Source organism: Strigops habroptila, chromosome 5 (genome assembly GCF_004027225.2).
Source record: "Strigops habroptila isolate Jane chromosome 5, bStrHab1.2.pri, whole genome shotgun sequence".
Classification (NCBI taxonomy): domain Eukaryota; kingdom Metazoa; phylum Chordata; class Aves; order Psittaciformes; family Psittacidae; genus Strigops; species Strigops habroptila.
In genome coordinates, this window is record NC_044281.2 from 2,666,486 (window position 1) to 2,683,357 (window position 16,872).

At 45.8% G+C, this 16,872-nt stretch overlaps 2 protein-coding genes across 7 annotated transcripts in view; both read right to left on the reverse strand.

Moving 5' to 3' along the window:
- DIP2A (disco interacting protein 2 homolog A) overlaps positions 1-14,691 on the reverse strand; it is a 98,346-nt gene extending 83,655 nt beyond the window's left edge. For all 6 annotated transcript variants that reach the window (XM_030487253.1, XM_030487254.1, XM_030487252.1 and 3 more), the window contains exon 1: positions 14,541-14,691. In XM_030487253.1, coding sequence (XP_030343113.1) covers positions 14,541-14,637 — 97 coding nt within the window. In that variant the 5' untranslated portion in view covers positions 14,638-14,691. The remainder of the gene's footprint in view (positions 1-14,540) is intronic.
- A 1,531-nt stretch (positions 14,692-16,222) lies between these two features.
- PCNT (pericentrin) overlaps positions 16,223-16,872 on the reverse strand; it is an 89,532-nt gene continuing 88,882 nt past the window's right edge. The window contains 1 exon segment of the mRNA XM_030486583.1: positions 16,223-16,389. Within this exon segment, the coding sequence (XP_030342443.1) occupies positions 16,349-16,389 (41 nt within the window). The 3' untranslated portion in view covers positions 16,223-16,348.

Genomic DNA, 16,872 nt, shown 5'->3' on the forward strand with positions numbered 1-16,872 from the left:
TGAAGAAAATTCCATTAGAGCTACTATACAGTTATCTACCATGACTTTTACTAATTCATAAGAGCATTTTCTTCTTATTTCTGGAAAAAAATCAGAGGTCTGGTAAGAAGGCTGTGAAACCTTATGTCCTGTGTTCCCATCAGCTTCCCCGTTATCCATTAGTTTGACACATTTAAATGAATCTGGGAAGTAGCCCAGTTTTCTTGTAGAGAAGGCTGGGCAGTATTATCACAGCCTGTTTTAATCTTACTTATTATTTCACCTAGCTCCTAGGTTACCATATTCTCCAAGGCAGGATCTGGAAATACTAGTTAAAAAGCTTCTGTTAGAAAGGGACAAGTAGCTCTTGAGTCCTCAAAAACCCACACATCATTTTCTATGGGAGTAACACAGGGGATATCCTCCAAAGCTCTCTAATAGCATTCTCCTTACATTTTTAAGTGACAGAAAGGTAACAAATAATGAATGGCTAACATGCCATATCTGAATATGTTCATTACTGAATATGACATTACTGTAAGTAATACAGCCAAGATTGCAGAGACTCAGCTCTTCTATTAGAGCTCCAACCCATCAGAACCTGAAGTGCTGCTGAAAAACGCATTTAGTGTGAACCTTATACTACTATATACATGTAATGGCACAAGATTTCTCTTTTGGAAATGCAACTCCTTTCCCAAGAAAGCTGCCTTGGTCTATTACTATTAACAGTTCCATCTTTCAGCAAAAATTCCTCAATTCTAAACCTTCCAATATCCCCAAACTGCAAAGTTTTTTTGAGTTTTGCATATGTTTTGTTAGTATGCGGCTTGGAATTCAGTTGTTTTCATACAGACCAATGGTCCTATGTTCTCTACGGTTTTGTGGATAAATCCTCCTGAGCTTCAAAAATTAGATGTTCCCTTTTTTATTTTCAGGAACAAAGGCATCATAGTTTTCCAGAATTATTTCACTTGTCAACTTTTCCGTGTACATGACCTAACCCATAAACCATGGGTTGAAAACACTCAGAAACTGACACAAGTGGATAATCATTTCAAAACCTCATATATGTCTATTAGCTACTCAAGTGTTCTTTCAACAGCTTCACAAATTTATTCATCCATTTAGAAAGTCATTTTCGTTCTCAAATTATGAAAGATAGTTAAGGAGTTTAAAATTCAAAAGCTTTTACAGTTGTTAAGGTTTCTTCACCCCGATATTAATCACAGAATGGTTTGGGCTGGAACAGACCTTAAGATCATCTAGTTCCAACCCTGCGCCAGGGGCAAGGACACCACACAATAGAAAAGCAACATTATTTTAACCTTCCTTCCAGAAGAAAGACTGAAATCAAGAAACTGATTACTTGTGTCAGCCCTCAGCAACATCCCCGGGAAACTCTGTGAGTCACTGCAGCTATGAGAGAAAAAACCCCGAACACAACAATATATATACAAAGAAATAACTTCAAAGTCAATATGCTGCATGTAGACTTTCCTTAAGGTCTTCTTGTAACTTTCTTTGTTGTAAGCAAGGACAGAATTCACTACAAAAGCTACCAGTGAAGTCCCTTCCTGCAAAAGCTGGAAATCAGTGATGTTAGTAACGTGGCATCAAGACCTAGTCAAATCTACTGGAAAGAGCTAAAAAAAGAAGAGACATCAGTGTGACATTCTTCTGCCAAGAGACAGATTTTATGGTTATATCTATTTTTAGGCCTCACTTTCAACACCCTTCATTCATTAAAGGATCTGCTGCTCAAAACCTCCTCTAATAAATTATGTGCATTCAAGACTCTCAAAGAAGTGTCAAAACATCCTTACCTACTATGTTTGCTTGAATTAATAGAAGAGGCTTGAGCGTTACTTCCATCCCTGGCAGTGTTCAAGGCCAGGTTGGACACAGGGGCTTGGAGCAACCTGCTCTAGTGGAAGGTGTCCCTGCCCATGGCAGGGGGTTGGAACTGGATGAGTTTTAAGATCCTTCCCAACCCAAACCAGTCTGGGGTTCTATGGTTCTTTGAAACTTCCTTGAAAAACCTAAAAGAACTGAGGTGAGCCAACATTTGTTACTAAGCACCTAAGAAAGGTTAGGAACTAAAAAGGGCTTGCTTCGGCATCTTTCTGAACGCAGGTAGGTGTTCCGGTAGAAGCACTGCCAGTTCTCCATGGGAATGCGTTACCGGCAACATCCTGCAGCCTTCCTGTGCTGTTTGCCTGGCTGCTTGTAAAGCAGTAACCGTCCAGTGTGAAGGGTCTCCTTGTGCCTCAAGCTCCCATCTTTCTTGGGCAGCAGAGGACTGCATTGGCCAAAAGCATCACTGAGACTCTATCTGGTAACACACCCCTCCACACTCTTGAAGTCCTTTCCTGCCTAAGATTCGGTAAGCATTTAGTGTAAGACAGCAAGCATTTTTCTGAAAGAAAGACTATTGAGAACTGATACCAAGAAGAGAAAGAGGTAGAATAAAACCCATGTAGCTAGCACTGGCAAAGAAAACTTCTCTACTTGTCATCTGTTTTAAGCTGATCTCCAGCTGTCCTGTCATCTTGAGTCAGAAAGGAAGAGTAAGTATACTGTTAGGTTTTCCTCCATGCAGTAGTAAAAGAAGGTAGGAGACAAGGGTTAGAGCACCGGTCAAAAAGAATTTATGCTGAGCAAGTATTGAGACTCTGAAGAAAAGAGAATTACTATTTGGAAAATAACCAGGAAGAAATTTTTTATGATGAGGGTGGTAAAACACTGGCACAGGCTGCCCAGAGAGGTGGTGGATGCCACATCTCTTGAAAATTCAAGGTCAGGTTTGATGGGGCTCTGAGCAACCTGATGTAGTTGAAGATGTCGCTCTTCATTGCAGGAGGGTTGGACTAATGGACCTTAAAGGCCCATTTCAACCCAAACCATTTTGTGATGGTATTCTGTGATTGAATTCAAGAAATAACTGGAATAACAGTGCCCTCTGGTTTTGTCAAAAAAATACCAAACCAACCCCAAAAACCACTTCAATTTCCTCAAACATTTTCTCTAGCAAATGTTCTCTAGCAAATGTACCAGTAGATGATTTTTTTTAATGCTCATACCAGTTAAGCGTAGTCCTAACTACTCAGCACAAATTAGAAACTCAATAAACAATTTTAAAGTACTTGGATAGCTTGAATCAAATAAATCACAGCGAAAAAACAGTCCAAAACCTGAAGATGAGTCTCAAAGGAGTAACACCAATTCCCATAATGTTGGCAATTAGATTTCTTTTAAACATAACTTTCCTTTGTCTTAAATTACTTAAATACACTGGTATTTACCATTAAACACCCAACGGCTTCATTCCATTAAATGCACATTACTTCACGGCTATTAAAAATGTCTACAAACCCATAAACCTGCCCAAGTTACTCTTTTATCACCTAGTTTATCGTGGTAGCTTATCACCTGGTAGTACCTCAACATGACCAGGTCTCCTGGATTTCCCCCTCTCTGGTCACAATGCAAAATTGTTGTGCTTACAGAAATATCCCTATTTAAACTGATCTGAATCCCATTTTGCTGAAGTTACTTCCACCAGCTAAGCACAAGAGCATTATTTTCCAGTGAACAGTCGTCTTGTCCTCCTGGAACAAAACTAGGCAGTGGTCTCTATCCAGCATCAGATAAGGATTTTACTGCTGTCGTTCTCACAGATATAATATCCAGCAACGACTGCAAAAGAAATTCTCAAGTTTTTAAATTCAGAATTTCCCTTATAAAAGGCCATTGAGAACCTATTTCATGTGATGAACACAATTTTGGTAACATCATGAGTCATCAGTCTATCCAACAGTACCCTTCAGTCACTACAGGGGATTATCTCACAGCAATTCATAATCTGTCTTTATTTTGCCCTGTCAAAACATCATTTGTTTTAACACAGCAAGGCTATCTCTTGGTATGATTTATCAAGGTCACTTCTATTTTGTCACTAGTTATGGGCGCAGTGAATGAAAACAACATCGGGGGACAGCAAGGAGAGAATGAATGGCCCACGAAATACCTGTTAGGTATGTCTCTTCTTAATGGAAGTGTCTGCCCAAAGTTACAAGACTGCTGTTAATTCCTCCCTTATCCAGAAGGACTTATCCTGCTACTTCTCACTGCAGTGCACAACCATACTGCCAAAGGGACAGAGAAATGGCTACTGAGCTTCATACATTCAGCCATGCTACAAGAGATACCACCCACCTCATTTACCATTTTTGATCTTTACTATTTAAAAAATATCCATATGCACTTCACATAAAATAAGATTAAACACACATGTGAATGCCCATGGTTCAGTGTATTGGCCTTGAAGTGCATCAACATGGCAAACAGGACTGAAGCACTACAGAGAATGGCTCAAAGTTGAGCATAAAGTATTTACTGGTTCACTTTGCTACTTACAAATACCCATTAAAGAAAGGTAAAGCCACCAAAACCCATGTGGGTTATCACTAGTGCTGAAGACTTTGGACAGAGTTGGATAAAACCAACCAAAAATATACCTGTTTGGGCACAACAGTGCCCAAAACAGCCTAATCTCAAACAGAAACAACCCAAAAAACCAGTAAAAGCAGCCCTTGCACAAGATGCAATGAAGTGCAGTTGAGTACAGAAGACGCAAGTTCTCAGATATTAGCTATACACGTTTTTTGTATTTATAATGATTTTTAAAGTATTTTTTCTCCCCTGGATGCACGCCAGACAATGCTGGTTCTGCCAGGGAAAAGGGATCAGCAATACAGCAGTTGTGTAAGTACCAACTCAGCCACAGAATCTGTCAAATCTTCCTTATATAGCTCCCATTTAAAAAGTAAAAGACTTCATTTATTTCTTACTACTGTCTACCATTTCCTGGTTTTCACTGCTCTTCCTCCACCGTCTCAAACCAGCCTACAGGCTACCTTCATCATCACAACTATCACACAATCACGGGCTGGTTTGGGTTGGAAGGGACCTTAAAGCTCATCCAGCTCCAAGCCCCTGCCACGGGCAGGGACACCTTCCACTAGAGCAGGTTGCTCCAAGCCCCATCCAATCCTGCAATGATTTTGCAACACAGACTTATCTCAAGTTTAAGACCCATACATTTTGCTGCGGCAAAAGTAATAGATACCAGGATTTACACACAGCCAGTGTTACTTAAAATATTATTTAAGCTTACGCTATTGTAAAGATTATAGAATATTGAGCCATAGATACAAGTGATTCTATGATTCCAGGCTGGATCCAGAACAGCCTTGAAGGAAAAGCCATACGGATACAGTCAGACACTGAAAAAAATTTATTTTGGGTACAGATTCATGTTGCAGCTGAGCTGAAGTACTGGCACCCTCCTTCATCCTTCTCTCCTCAGTCCAATCCAGCTCTGAGCCCATCTGGCTGAGCCAATTCAACCCACTGAATTGCTTAAGAAAGAAAAATTGACTTTCTCTCCTATGAACTTGCTACCACCAGCAGACAGGCACCAGATGTCAATCAGGGTAAAGTTTGGGGATAGGAATTCCCCTTTTGGCCAATGGCTGCTTCTTTAGTTCAGCCGCCTGGTCAAACAACCCCCTGCCCAGAGCCTGGGGACAGATGAAGACCCCTTTCAGCTCCTTCATGTCAGCAGCAGGAAAGCAGAGAAGCCAGGCAAGCACAGCATCCCCACTGTAAAAACTGAGAGGCCCCTGTGTGCAACATCGGAGATGGAAAGAATGACCTCCTGCAGCAGCAGAGGTCACCAACCCAAACTTCATCAGAAAACCACTACACAAAGGACAATAGGGCAGAAAGGGAAGTAGCAAGATCACAGTGTTATATTCTTTTCCAGCTTGAAGGCTGGAAAAGCTTTTCCAGGCTGGGGAAGACTGGATGGAGCAGCCCGGAGGAAAAGGACTTGGGGGTGCTGGGTGAGGAGAAGCTCTCCATGAGCCGGCTTCAGTGTACGCTTGAGCCCAGAGCCCCACCATGTGCTGGGCTGCACCCCCAGAGAGTGAGCAGTGGGTTGAGGGAGGGGATTCTCCCCCTCTGCTCTGCTCTGGGAGACCCCCCCTGCAGTCCTGATCCAGCTCTGGGGCAACAGCACAAGAGGGACGTGGAGCTGTTGGAGCGAGGCCAGAGGAGGCCCCGGAGCTGCTGCGAGGGCTGGAGCAGCTCTGCTCTGGAGCCAGGCTGAGAGAGCTGGGCTGGGGCAGCCTGGAGAAGAGAAGGCTCCTGAAGGGGAGACTTGAGAGCAGCTTCCTTCAATTTTCTTCAAGTACAGGTTGACATCTTACTCCTGCCCCTCAGCAGGATTTAACCTTCCTTGCCAAAGCAACATACAGAAGAATAACAAGGTTTAAAGATCAGGGCTCTGCTACAGAACAGCTGAAGTTGGAAAGAACATCTCAAGTTGGACCTAGTTGAAGCCCCTGTTCCTGCAGGGTCAGCTAGAGCAGGCTGCCCAGGATGGCAGCTGAAGAATCATAGAATCCCAAGTCAGAAGAGACCTCAAGGATCATCTGGTCCAACCTCTGTAGGCACAGCATGACCTAGACTAGATGTCCCAGCATCCAATCTTAAAGGTGTCCCCACTGCACTGGGGAGATTATTCCAGTGGCTGGTTGTGCTCCTTGTGAAAGATTTTCCTCGTGTCCAACTGGAATCCTCCCAGGAGTAACCAGTGCCCACCCCCCTCCCTCTTTTCATTGTCTCCTTGTCAAAAGGGAGGCTCCCTCTTCTTAATAGCCACTCTTTAAATAGAAATCCTGAAGGAATTTCTGACAGACTTTACCCACAGCTTGGCTAGACATCTTATCATTCCTGTTGCCATTCAAACCAGCAAGGACTTAAGGTACCTCTGAGGAACATATCGAGCTATTACTTAAGTCTTTAACCACAATCTCAGTCTACAACTACAGTGGACCACTCAATGCAGAATTGGTTCTGAAAGAGACAGAGAGTATTTTACGTTCTTCTACCCCAAACACAGGGAAGAGAATAAGTTCAACGCAGATTAACTACAGCAGAAATCCAAAAGACAAAAAAAGAAATCCCAACCACCTAACTGGGTGTTGAGTCAAGTGTTGAGTCTGGAATGACACTATGATTACAAAGAAAGCTGATGACCCAGTTCTCCTGGTTGGGCATTTTCTGTTTCCTCAAAGCAATAAATACTAACAACACAGTAGATTTAGTCCTTTTTCTCTAAGGCCTTGAGTGCATCACTCCAAAGTTGCAAGCCACAGACATCAAAATAAGACTGGATGTCCTTACATCTTCTGCAGATTCTCACTGCTCACAAAACTGTTTGTGTGAGAAAGAGCTAAAGACAGAAAGTGTAAGGATGCTGTCAGCTAAGCAAGACACCTTCCTCATCCTCCCATGTTCCAGAAGGTAGGAAAGAAAGGGGAAGCAGGGGGAAGAGTAACACTGATGAAAAATCAGTATGATGGGGGAGTGGGAATCAGAGCAAAAGGGAAGGTGTGTTCCTGACGAAAACCATGGTCAATCACATTTTTCCACCACTATGACAGAACTTTCCAGCATGGTTGCTAACCTTGAAGGTCAGCCCAACAACAGCCCTTAAACTAGCTTCTCATTCCCTTCCAAAATAGCAGGAAGGAAGGAAAGAAAGTATCTATATCTACTCTGATCATCGCACATCAGATGTGTTAAGAAAAGGAAAATGGGTCAGTTTGTTCTTCTCTCACAACAGAGAAGTGTACACAGGGCTTTGAACTCTTCACACCATCTACGTTAACTGCCCTCTCTCTTAAATCCCTAGTTTATGAAGTAATTCTACTGAGGACACAGCAAGGTTTGGATAATAAACTCAGCTCTAAAGCATTCCTACAGGTCAATGAGAAGTGACAGTCTGCCCCCTTTCTGAGGAACGTCCTTTCATTCGAAGAAAAAAACTAAGGGAGGATGTGTATAAAAAACTATGACAGCAGTAAAAATGTGTACAATTGTTTTCCACAATAGTGATGCAACAAACACAGCTACAAGAGTCTCAGCTGTCACTGTTACCATTATACTAACGTGATGGGATGACTCTCAGCCTTCCAGTGCCTAAAGGGGCTACAAGAAACCTGGAGAGGGGCTTTGGACAAGGGCCTGTAGGGACAGGACAAGGGGAATGGCTTGAACCTGCCAGAGGGGAGATTGAGGTGAGCTCTTAGGCAGAAGGTGTTCCCTGTGAGGGTGCTGAGGCGCTGGCACAGACTTTTCCCAGAGAAGCTGTGGCTGCCCCATCCCTGGCAGTGTTCAAGGCCAGGTTGGACACAGGGGCTTGGAGCAACCTGCTCTAGTGGAAGGTGTCCCTGCCCGTGGCAGGGGGTTGGGACTGGAGGATCTTTAAGGTCCTTTCCAACCCAAACCAGTCTATGATTCTATGCTTGCGCTCATGTAAGGCACAACTGAGTTGGTTACTTCTCGTTGGTTTATATTCAATATAGCATTAAAGCAGCGAGTATTTATAAAAACTGCAATAGTACCTGACTTCCAGACAGGGTTGGCAAGAAAGAGCTAGCCTTGGTCCATCAACTGACAGTCACCAAGAAGGAGCCCCCAAACCCTTCTTTGGGTACATAACCAGAAATAAATTATTTAAAAGGATCACAAGACAAGGAGTAATAAATTAAATAAAAAGAAAGAAAACAAGTAAAAAAATCAGAAACCTGCTTCCCTTTGAGCACTGTGTGACTACTGCAGTCCCAAACACGAGCGAGCGTGAAGGACGGCAACCGGTTGCCAAGACCTGCACCAGGAATAACACGTGAGAACAAGCTTTGTAGACATCCTCAGCCCCCAGGGGCGTTTGGCAAGCCCCAGGTTCAACCACACTATTAACACTTTCTGTTGGAAGGGCCCAGAAATGAAGCAACAAAGATGCTGCAGGTCAAGTTTCACAGACCATCATCCTCTTACCAAGCATCTGTCTCCCCCGTTGCAAGAGTTCTTCCCACTGACAGCCTCGGATTATATTTATTTCCATGTATTAAACTGGTAGCAGAAGTGGAAAACAACTGCAATTTGCAGACATACTTTTTGAAGACTTCTCTAACACAAAAATACCACTTTCAGAGCAGAAAAAAACCCTTAACACCCAAATTCCATGCTTTATCATAGTAAGTTAAAGTGTGCGTGCAAGTGTGTCTTCCTCACCTGATATCACATACAGCATTTTAATAGCACATCAATATTCCTAGTGGAACAAAGGCAAGTAAGTTAAAACTTGGCAGCTCTGACCACTACCTTTAGTTTTATATAAGGTGTTCTGCCCCAAAAAAGTATTCTGCTACCAATTTATTATTTAAAACACCCAACCAGACTGTTAGTATGGGCTAATGTAGCTAGTAGTTACTACAAAGTATTTGCTGGAGTACTGGTGGAATATTTGCCATAGACAAAAAATGTCAGACACTAAATACCTTGACCGTTTTTGAGGAAACACTTGTTAGCTGACACTTTCTTCCAGTCAGGCAAAAAAACCCCCAAACCCCACATTTCCAACACCAAAACCAAAGGCACCACCAAAACAAAACCCCATCCACCAGACAAACCTTCCCTGTCACACAAGCACTACTTCTTCCTTTCCTAAATGGGAAATAAATAATTGGGATCAAACCGACATGAGAGCGAGCTTTCTGTCCAGGCAGACATGAACATCTCGTTGGGAACCAGAGCAACCCACACCTTGAACACTCCTTCTAAACCACCATGCTTCACACCTAAAATTAACCAGGCTCAGAAGAAACTTCGGAGCGATGTGTTGAGAGAGGGAAAACTCAACACCCCAAACTAACAGTGAAATCAAGTTCTAATTAAGATGAGAAACTATGTGATGATACACTTCTATCTCAGGACTCATTCTGTAGCCATCAAGAGCAGCATTTCCCATCTGGGGTGGGTGACAGAATAGATGGGAACTAGAAAAAAGTATCTTCAGCCTCTTTACAGTAGGTAACGTCTGTTGAGACTTTCAGCTCAGTTCCAAAACAAGGCCGACCTACAAATTCCCAGAAAAGAGAAGATGAAACAAATCCATATATTGAATGTTTAAAGCTGATGAGAAATTCAGGCCGCAGAAAGAAGCGTTGTAACGTTCACTTCCAGCCACCTGGAAGTGTGTAAACCCATGTTTTTCTTTCCTCAGCTTTTAAGCAGCATTTCCTAAATGCAAATTATGTTATGCATTCAAATGGCCCAGGCTCACCAGAACCACACAGCAACAAGTATAAGAAATCTCCAAGGAAAGAGACAAGTGTAGTCATACACTTTTTTCAGACCCTGAACCGAGCTGAGCGGACTACCACCATGAACAACTCCAGAAGACAAAGCCACACAAGCTAACAGCAATGGGATGCTCCTCATTGCTACACAGACACATAATACAGTTTTATCTTTGACTACTTCTACTCTTAAGTATATTGTCCTTGGATCAGAAAGGAACAAGCGAGGCATCTACCTGCACAGATGACCTGGAAGAAGCAAAAAATGACCCAATTCCACGTCTCCTGGGCTTAGGAGAGTAAAAGTGAAGCTGCTCAAATGGGAACGCAGTGGAAGCACCATGCCTTGTGCTCTGCAGGAAGAGGTTTCTGAATGTCAAGATTTCTGCTGGAGGAAGGGTTTCTCTTACCCAAAACATGCATCTGGTTGCATAAGCCAGCAAATTATAGCTATGTGCCATGGGAAAAACACTGTAGCAGAAAAACTGGGAAAGCTCTGAAAAGGACAAAAATGAGAAGTCTTTTGCAGAAGAGAACAGCCAGAAGTTGTCTTGAGGCACAGCTTTCAAATCAAATGTGGTTTTCATGAATGGACAAATTATACAAGTAACATTTGCGTCTAAATGAGACCTGCTCTTCAGAATTATCCCACCTTAATGAAAAGCAGCGTACATTTAGATACCTAAAAATACACACCAATATATGATGCGCTATCACAAAAAAGTGCAGGCTTTAAAAAAGCACAAGGATGGTTGTTTTCTCCAAAATCCCCACTGCAGATTGGATTATGTTTTTTAAAGAAGGGTTTATAACCTTCAATCTCCTTCAGAGCACAGAAGGAAAAACCATTTTATAGTGACTAAAAGATTCACTATTTTTTGCAGCAAGAAAGAAATGCCAGTGTTGAAGTAACAACCCAGCAAGCAGCACTGTTTAGGGATTCTTTTTTACCCCCAACTATTATTTTTCTAGTACATGAAGAATATGAACAACTGTCAATCAAGAGATTAAGATCTTGTACAAGTGGAAGGATCCATAAGAGCACACGAGACCAGAACTGTGGCAAGAGTTGGAGTTCCCTCCCCACACAAAACTCTAAGCTAAACACTTTATTTGGGATTTGGAGTCTTTAGAGAGCAGCAATGTACTCTGTGCTCATTGTTCTCCACATCTAAATGCAAACACTCTCCCCAGCTTTCACTTTGACAACATGGGACAAAACCAAAGAAAGTTTTTGATCATAATCTTGATGTATTTATAGGTGAAAATAATGTAATCAACAAGAACAGACGCTACCCCTGCCCCAGCACAGCATACATGGCATTTCTATTAACAAAGTACACATACAAAGTACAAAGGAACTTGCTCTCAAGTTGCTTCTTTTCCTCCCTTCACACTTCCTCTGGGATTATGGCAACATCCTCCCAAGTACGACTGTCTCTAACTCACAGCACACTCAGCAGAAGAAAACCCCTGTTAAATCTCTGCAATCTGCCTGTTCTCACACACACGCATGATCCTTCTTTCAGGCAGAGGTCAAGTACATTCTTGATGTACCAAGAGCAGAAGAACACTGTACACCCCACAAAAAGGCTGCTGAAAGCTTGAGAAAGCTGCTGTCAGCAGCAGCCTTCCACCAAGGGCTGGATTCTGCTCTAATAAACTGTCAATCTCCACAGGTATCAGACCACTATTCCTTCCTCTGCAAGTAAGGAAGTTTGGAATATGAATGACAGAGGGCTTTATTAACAGCAGCATATACACATATCAAGTGATCACAGAACACTAGCACATAACATGGAATCATAGAATCAACCAGGTTGGAAAAGACCTTCAAGATCATAATTTCCAACTTTTACCTGAGGACCGGCAAGTCCATCACAAAACCATACTACCGGATGCTGAAGAACTGCCTGTAAATGCTTTCAAGTCATTCAGGCAAAGCAGAAAATGAATCACACCTAATATCATAAACTAAGTCTTCAGAGTGGTTCAGAGGTTTGAGCTAACATTATCACTTTATACAATCACTTAATCCAGCAGCGCATTCAGTATGAGAGGAGACCTTAGAGCAGCTCCAGTGCCTAAAGGGGCTCCAGGAAACCTGGAGAGGGGCTTTGGAAAAGGGCCTGTAGGGACAGGACAAGGGGAATGGCTTGAACCTGCTGCCAAGAGGGGAGATTGAGATGAGCTCTGAGGCAGAAGCTCTTCCCTGTGAGGGTGCTGAGGCGCTGGCACAGACTTTTCCCAGAGAAGCTGTGGCTGCCCCATCCCTGGCAGTGTTCAAGGCCAGGTTGGACACAGGGGCTTGGAGCAACCTGCTCTAGTGGAAGGTGTCCCTGCCCGTGGCCGGGGGTTGGGACTGGATGAGCTTTAAGGTCCCTTTCAACCCAAACCAGCCTGTGATGCTATGACCAGATGCACTGCATTAAGGCAGCTCACAATCACTTTAGGCATCTCACAGATTCAACATCCTGCAGACTCATGCATAAAAAAAGATTCCAGTGGTTAAACAAACACACAGCCAGGACCTACACAGAAGACAAGCCCACTACAGGATATCCCAGCCGATCCGCAAGCACCAGCAGGCACAACACAGAGCTGCGGCCCCCACATGAGAGCACACGGGTGCCACAGCTCACACACCGCAGGAACTCCTCTTGCACAAGCATCAGCACATGCAGGTACTGCTTCCTACCGCTTTGGCAGGCATGCAGCGACAGGTTAAACCTGGACAACAAAGTTCCTAATCCTGTGCTTTTCCTCTGCCTCTGCGCCAAAGGTTTCACACTGGAGGCAAGGACAACCAATCTGTGAATCATTTCCTAAACCACAACAGAAGTCAGACAGCATATTAAGGTGAAACAACTCCACTTTTGCCCACCTGAATGTACTGATCTGAAAACGGCAATATCTGAGGAGCAGACTGAATGCTCCTACCCCAGGACCATGGCACTTACAGGCTTTTAACTCTTGTGTTACAAGGTGCAACTTGACAACATAGCTAGGGACAATGCAATGATGAACTGCTTCCAGGAAACACTGCCTCTCCTCTACCCCCTGTGTGCTCTCCTGCCTGTCTGCAGGGTGGGCCACAGCAGAGAACCAATATGCAAAAAACCTCACCCCAATCCTACCAAGGAAACAAGTATAATTCCCAGGGGTCACAGAAGGACTGTTACCACCAAACACAAGCATGGAGGTGGAATGGAAGGAACTGTACCTTTTGGTGGCAGCAAAACAACAGATCATAGCATCACAGACTGGTGTGGGTTGGAAGGGACCTTAAAGCTCATCCAGTTCCAACCCCCTGCCACAGGCAGGGACACCTTCCACTAGAGCAGGTTGCTCCAAGCCCCTGTGTCCAACCTGGCCTTGAACACTGCCAGGGATGGGGCAGCCACAGCTTCTCTGGGAAAAGTCTGTGCCAGCGCCTCAGCACCCTCACAGGGAAGAGCTTCTGCCTCAGAGCTCATCTCAACCTCCCCTCTGGCAGGTTAAAGCCATTCCCCTTGGTCTGTCCCTACAGGCCCTTTTCCAAAGCCCCTCTCCAGGTTTCCTGTAGACCCTTTAGGCACTGGAGCTGCTCTACGGTCTCCCCTTAAGGAGCCTTCTCTTCTCCAGGCTGACCCAGCCCAGCTCTCTCAGCCTGGCTCCATGCACATGTCTTAAGATAGGCTTGAGTATATTGTGAAGCTGAACCCTAGTCTGGCACTGCAACTTTGCCACCTCTGATCAGGGGCTCATTAACTACAGAAGTAGAGAGAATTTCACCATATTCCTGCCTGCAAACTTGGTATACAGGAAAGCATAAGAACGTTTGGAATTACGGAGAGATCCGAAGCAAAACGTTTAAGATTGCAGCTAGAATTAAAGATACTTTAAAACCCATACTTTCAGACTATGCAGGCACATACTAACTGACCGTTCCGGTGCCAGCTCAGCCTGAACAGAAAACCACCTCATGGCCATCCCCACACGCCTCTGAAGGAGCCTCTTACACCGCTTCCACCCGGCGGTGCAGCCGCCTCCCTCAGCGCGGTTCCCCCGCCACCGGCCGGCCCCGCTCCGTGCCTGCGACCGCGCGAAGGGCGCAGGCCCCGGCCGCCCCGACCCCCGCTCCCCTCCGAGGGCGCGTGAGGAGCCCCGGGCCCGCCGCTGCGCCCCAGGGGGAGCCGGGGGACGAGGCTCCCGCCGCCCCGCAGGCCCCTCAGCGGGACCAGGGCCCTGCTCCGGGCAGGCAGCGGAAACGCCGGGCGGGCCGAGCCGAGCCGAGCCCAGCCGAGCCGGGCCGCACCCCGCCCGCACGCCGTCCCCGTCCGCGGTGCCCGGTGCGGGCTCGCTCACCCTCCGAGAGCTCCAGCTCCAGCTCCGCCAGACTCTCCCGCACTTCGGGCGGCAGCGGCACCGCCTCCAGGGAGCAGCCGCCGCGCTCCGCCGCCATGGCGCGGCCGAGCAGCGAGCGGGCCCCGCCACAGCCGCCGCCCAGCGCTGCCGCAGGTGGGGCCGGGGGCGGGCAGCGGGAGGCGGTGCCGCCGCTGCTGAGGGGAGCGGAGGGAGCGGAGCGCCCGGCCCCGCCCCGCAGCCCGCGCCTGGTGCGGCCTGGGCCGCGTCAGCGGGTGGCGCCGGGGCCGCGGCCGGAGCTGCTGCGGGGAGGGAGGGCAGCGCCGGGGCTGCGGGAGGTCCCAGCGCTGAGGAGGGGCTTCCTGCTGTCCTGCCGCGTGCCCTGCGTGCTGGCGCTGTGCCCCCTTCTGAAACACCGAAACTACAGTTTGGGGTAAAAAAAACCCAAAACCTTTTCTAAAGACAACCACCTTCGAAGGGCACTGCGGAGGGGAGCAGGAAACGCTCGTTCGGGAGCCTGGATTGAGGTTTTTCCCAGTTTAACCGCAGGTTCCAGGGGGAACACGGGGCAGGACAGCAGTGTGTGGTCTTCCTCTGGCATTGCTGCAGCCCCCAGAGGCTCAAGCAAAGGCCAGTGCATGGATCTTGCCCTCAGTCCTGACGGCAAGGACGGCTCCACCAGTAGCAATAACTCGTGGAGCCAGAGTGTGGGGAAGAAGTTTTCTACTAACAACTATTTGTGGGAAACAGCTCCCCCGGTTGGGGGGAGCAGGGTTGTGTTGATGGCACTGTGGGGCAGGAGCAATGCGAGCCCTGCCTGACCTCCGCTCCTTCCCCTCTGGAGCGCGGTGCTGCAGTGGAGAGGGCTGTGGACCCTGCTTCTGAGCTCGCAGAACAACAACAAAGTCACATGGATGCTGCTCTCCTCATTCTGAATGCGGGAGAGGGACTCTTCATCAGGGACTGTAGTGAAGGACAAGGGGTGATGGGTTTAAACTGAAACAGGGGAAGTTCAGGTTGGATATAAAGCAGTTCTACCCTGTGAGGGTGCTGAGGCGCTGGCACAGACTTTTCCCAGAGAAGCTGTGGCTGCCCCATCCCTGGCAGTGTTCAAGGCCAGGTTGGACACAGGGGCTTGGAGCAACCTGCTCTAGTGGAAGGTGTCCCTGCCCGTGGCAGGGGGTTGGAACTGGATGAGCTTTGAGGTCCCTTCCAGCCCAAACCAGTCTGGGATTCTATGAAGAAAGACCAAGGGGAGAAGGAGGACTTATTTACTGTAAAACCAGAAGAGCAAATCCCAAATTCACTGATATTCTCTGATATTTGGGAGAGCATTGTAGCTGTTCTGTTAGTCTGAATGATCCTACAGAAATATTAAAACCCAAACAATTTTAGGAACAGCAAGAAAAGTAAATAAGGAAGGTGAAAACAAATAACCACACAATGTAAGAATTCACTAATAAAATGCCATTTTAATAACTTTTTTTTTTTACAAGGAGTCCACCTATACACTATAGAAAAATAAACACCAAAGAGACTCTTTGCAACTTACAATACAGCAAGGCAGGCACACTTCAGCTGTTAATGTAGTAATTTCACATGAGAATGTAAAACACTGTTCTTAGTGAAAAGTAATTTCCTCTTAGAGTACTAAAATATAATAAAAAGTCATATAAAAATCTGACGCAAAAGCACTGCCCTTTCTTCAGTTGCACAAGAGGTCACAAGTGCCTCTGTTACGTATGGACTGACTCAGAAGGAAGCAGTAACTGAGGGAAGGCGTTGCAGTATGGATCTCAGGAGCATCCTCATCACTTCATGTTCCTCTGGCGAGGAGGGCCTGGAACTTGTCCTAAATGTAAATAAAACAAACGAATATTAGAAACCCATTTGTGTTACGAAGCAACAGGGTGCGCTTGGCAGCATGTAATTTCCTCCACATGCTTCATGAGCTACCCTGAAAGCAATTCCCGTTTTCATGAGCCACCTAGGAACAATACAAACCAAGATTTGGAAGCTTCCCCATCCGCCAAAGCAAACCTTCACCATCAAACCAGTGCTCCATCACCCACTTCACACACCACAAACAGCTTTGAGCAGTTCAACTCTACTGCTCTGGTGATGATTTAACACATGTTCTGTTGCTGGAGAAAGTCTTGTCACCGAGTAGATGTTTTAAAGTTCATTAGAAACTGGGAGAGCATTTTGCTCACAGCACTGTTGTAAAGGCTGCAGCATCACTCTAATTCCTGACACCATTCTGGTGACATGGAAATTACCAAAGTGACAGGCATTTTCCACACGGAATTGCTATTAATGGTGTCCCAATTGTGGA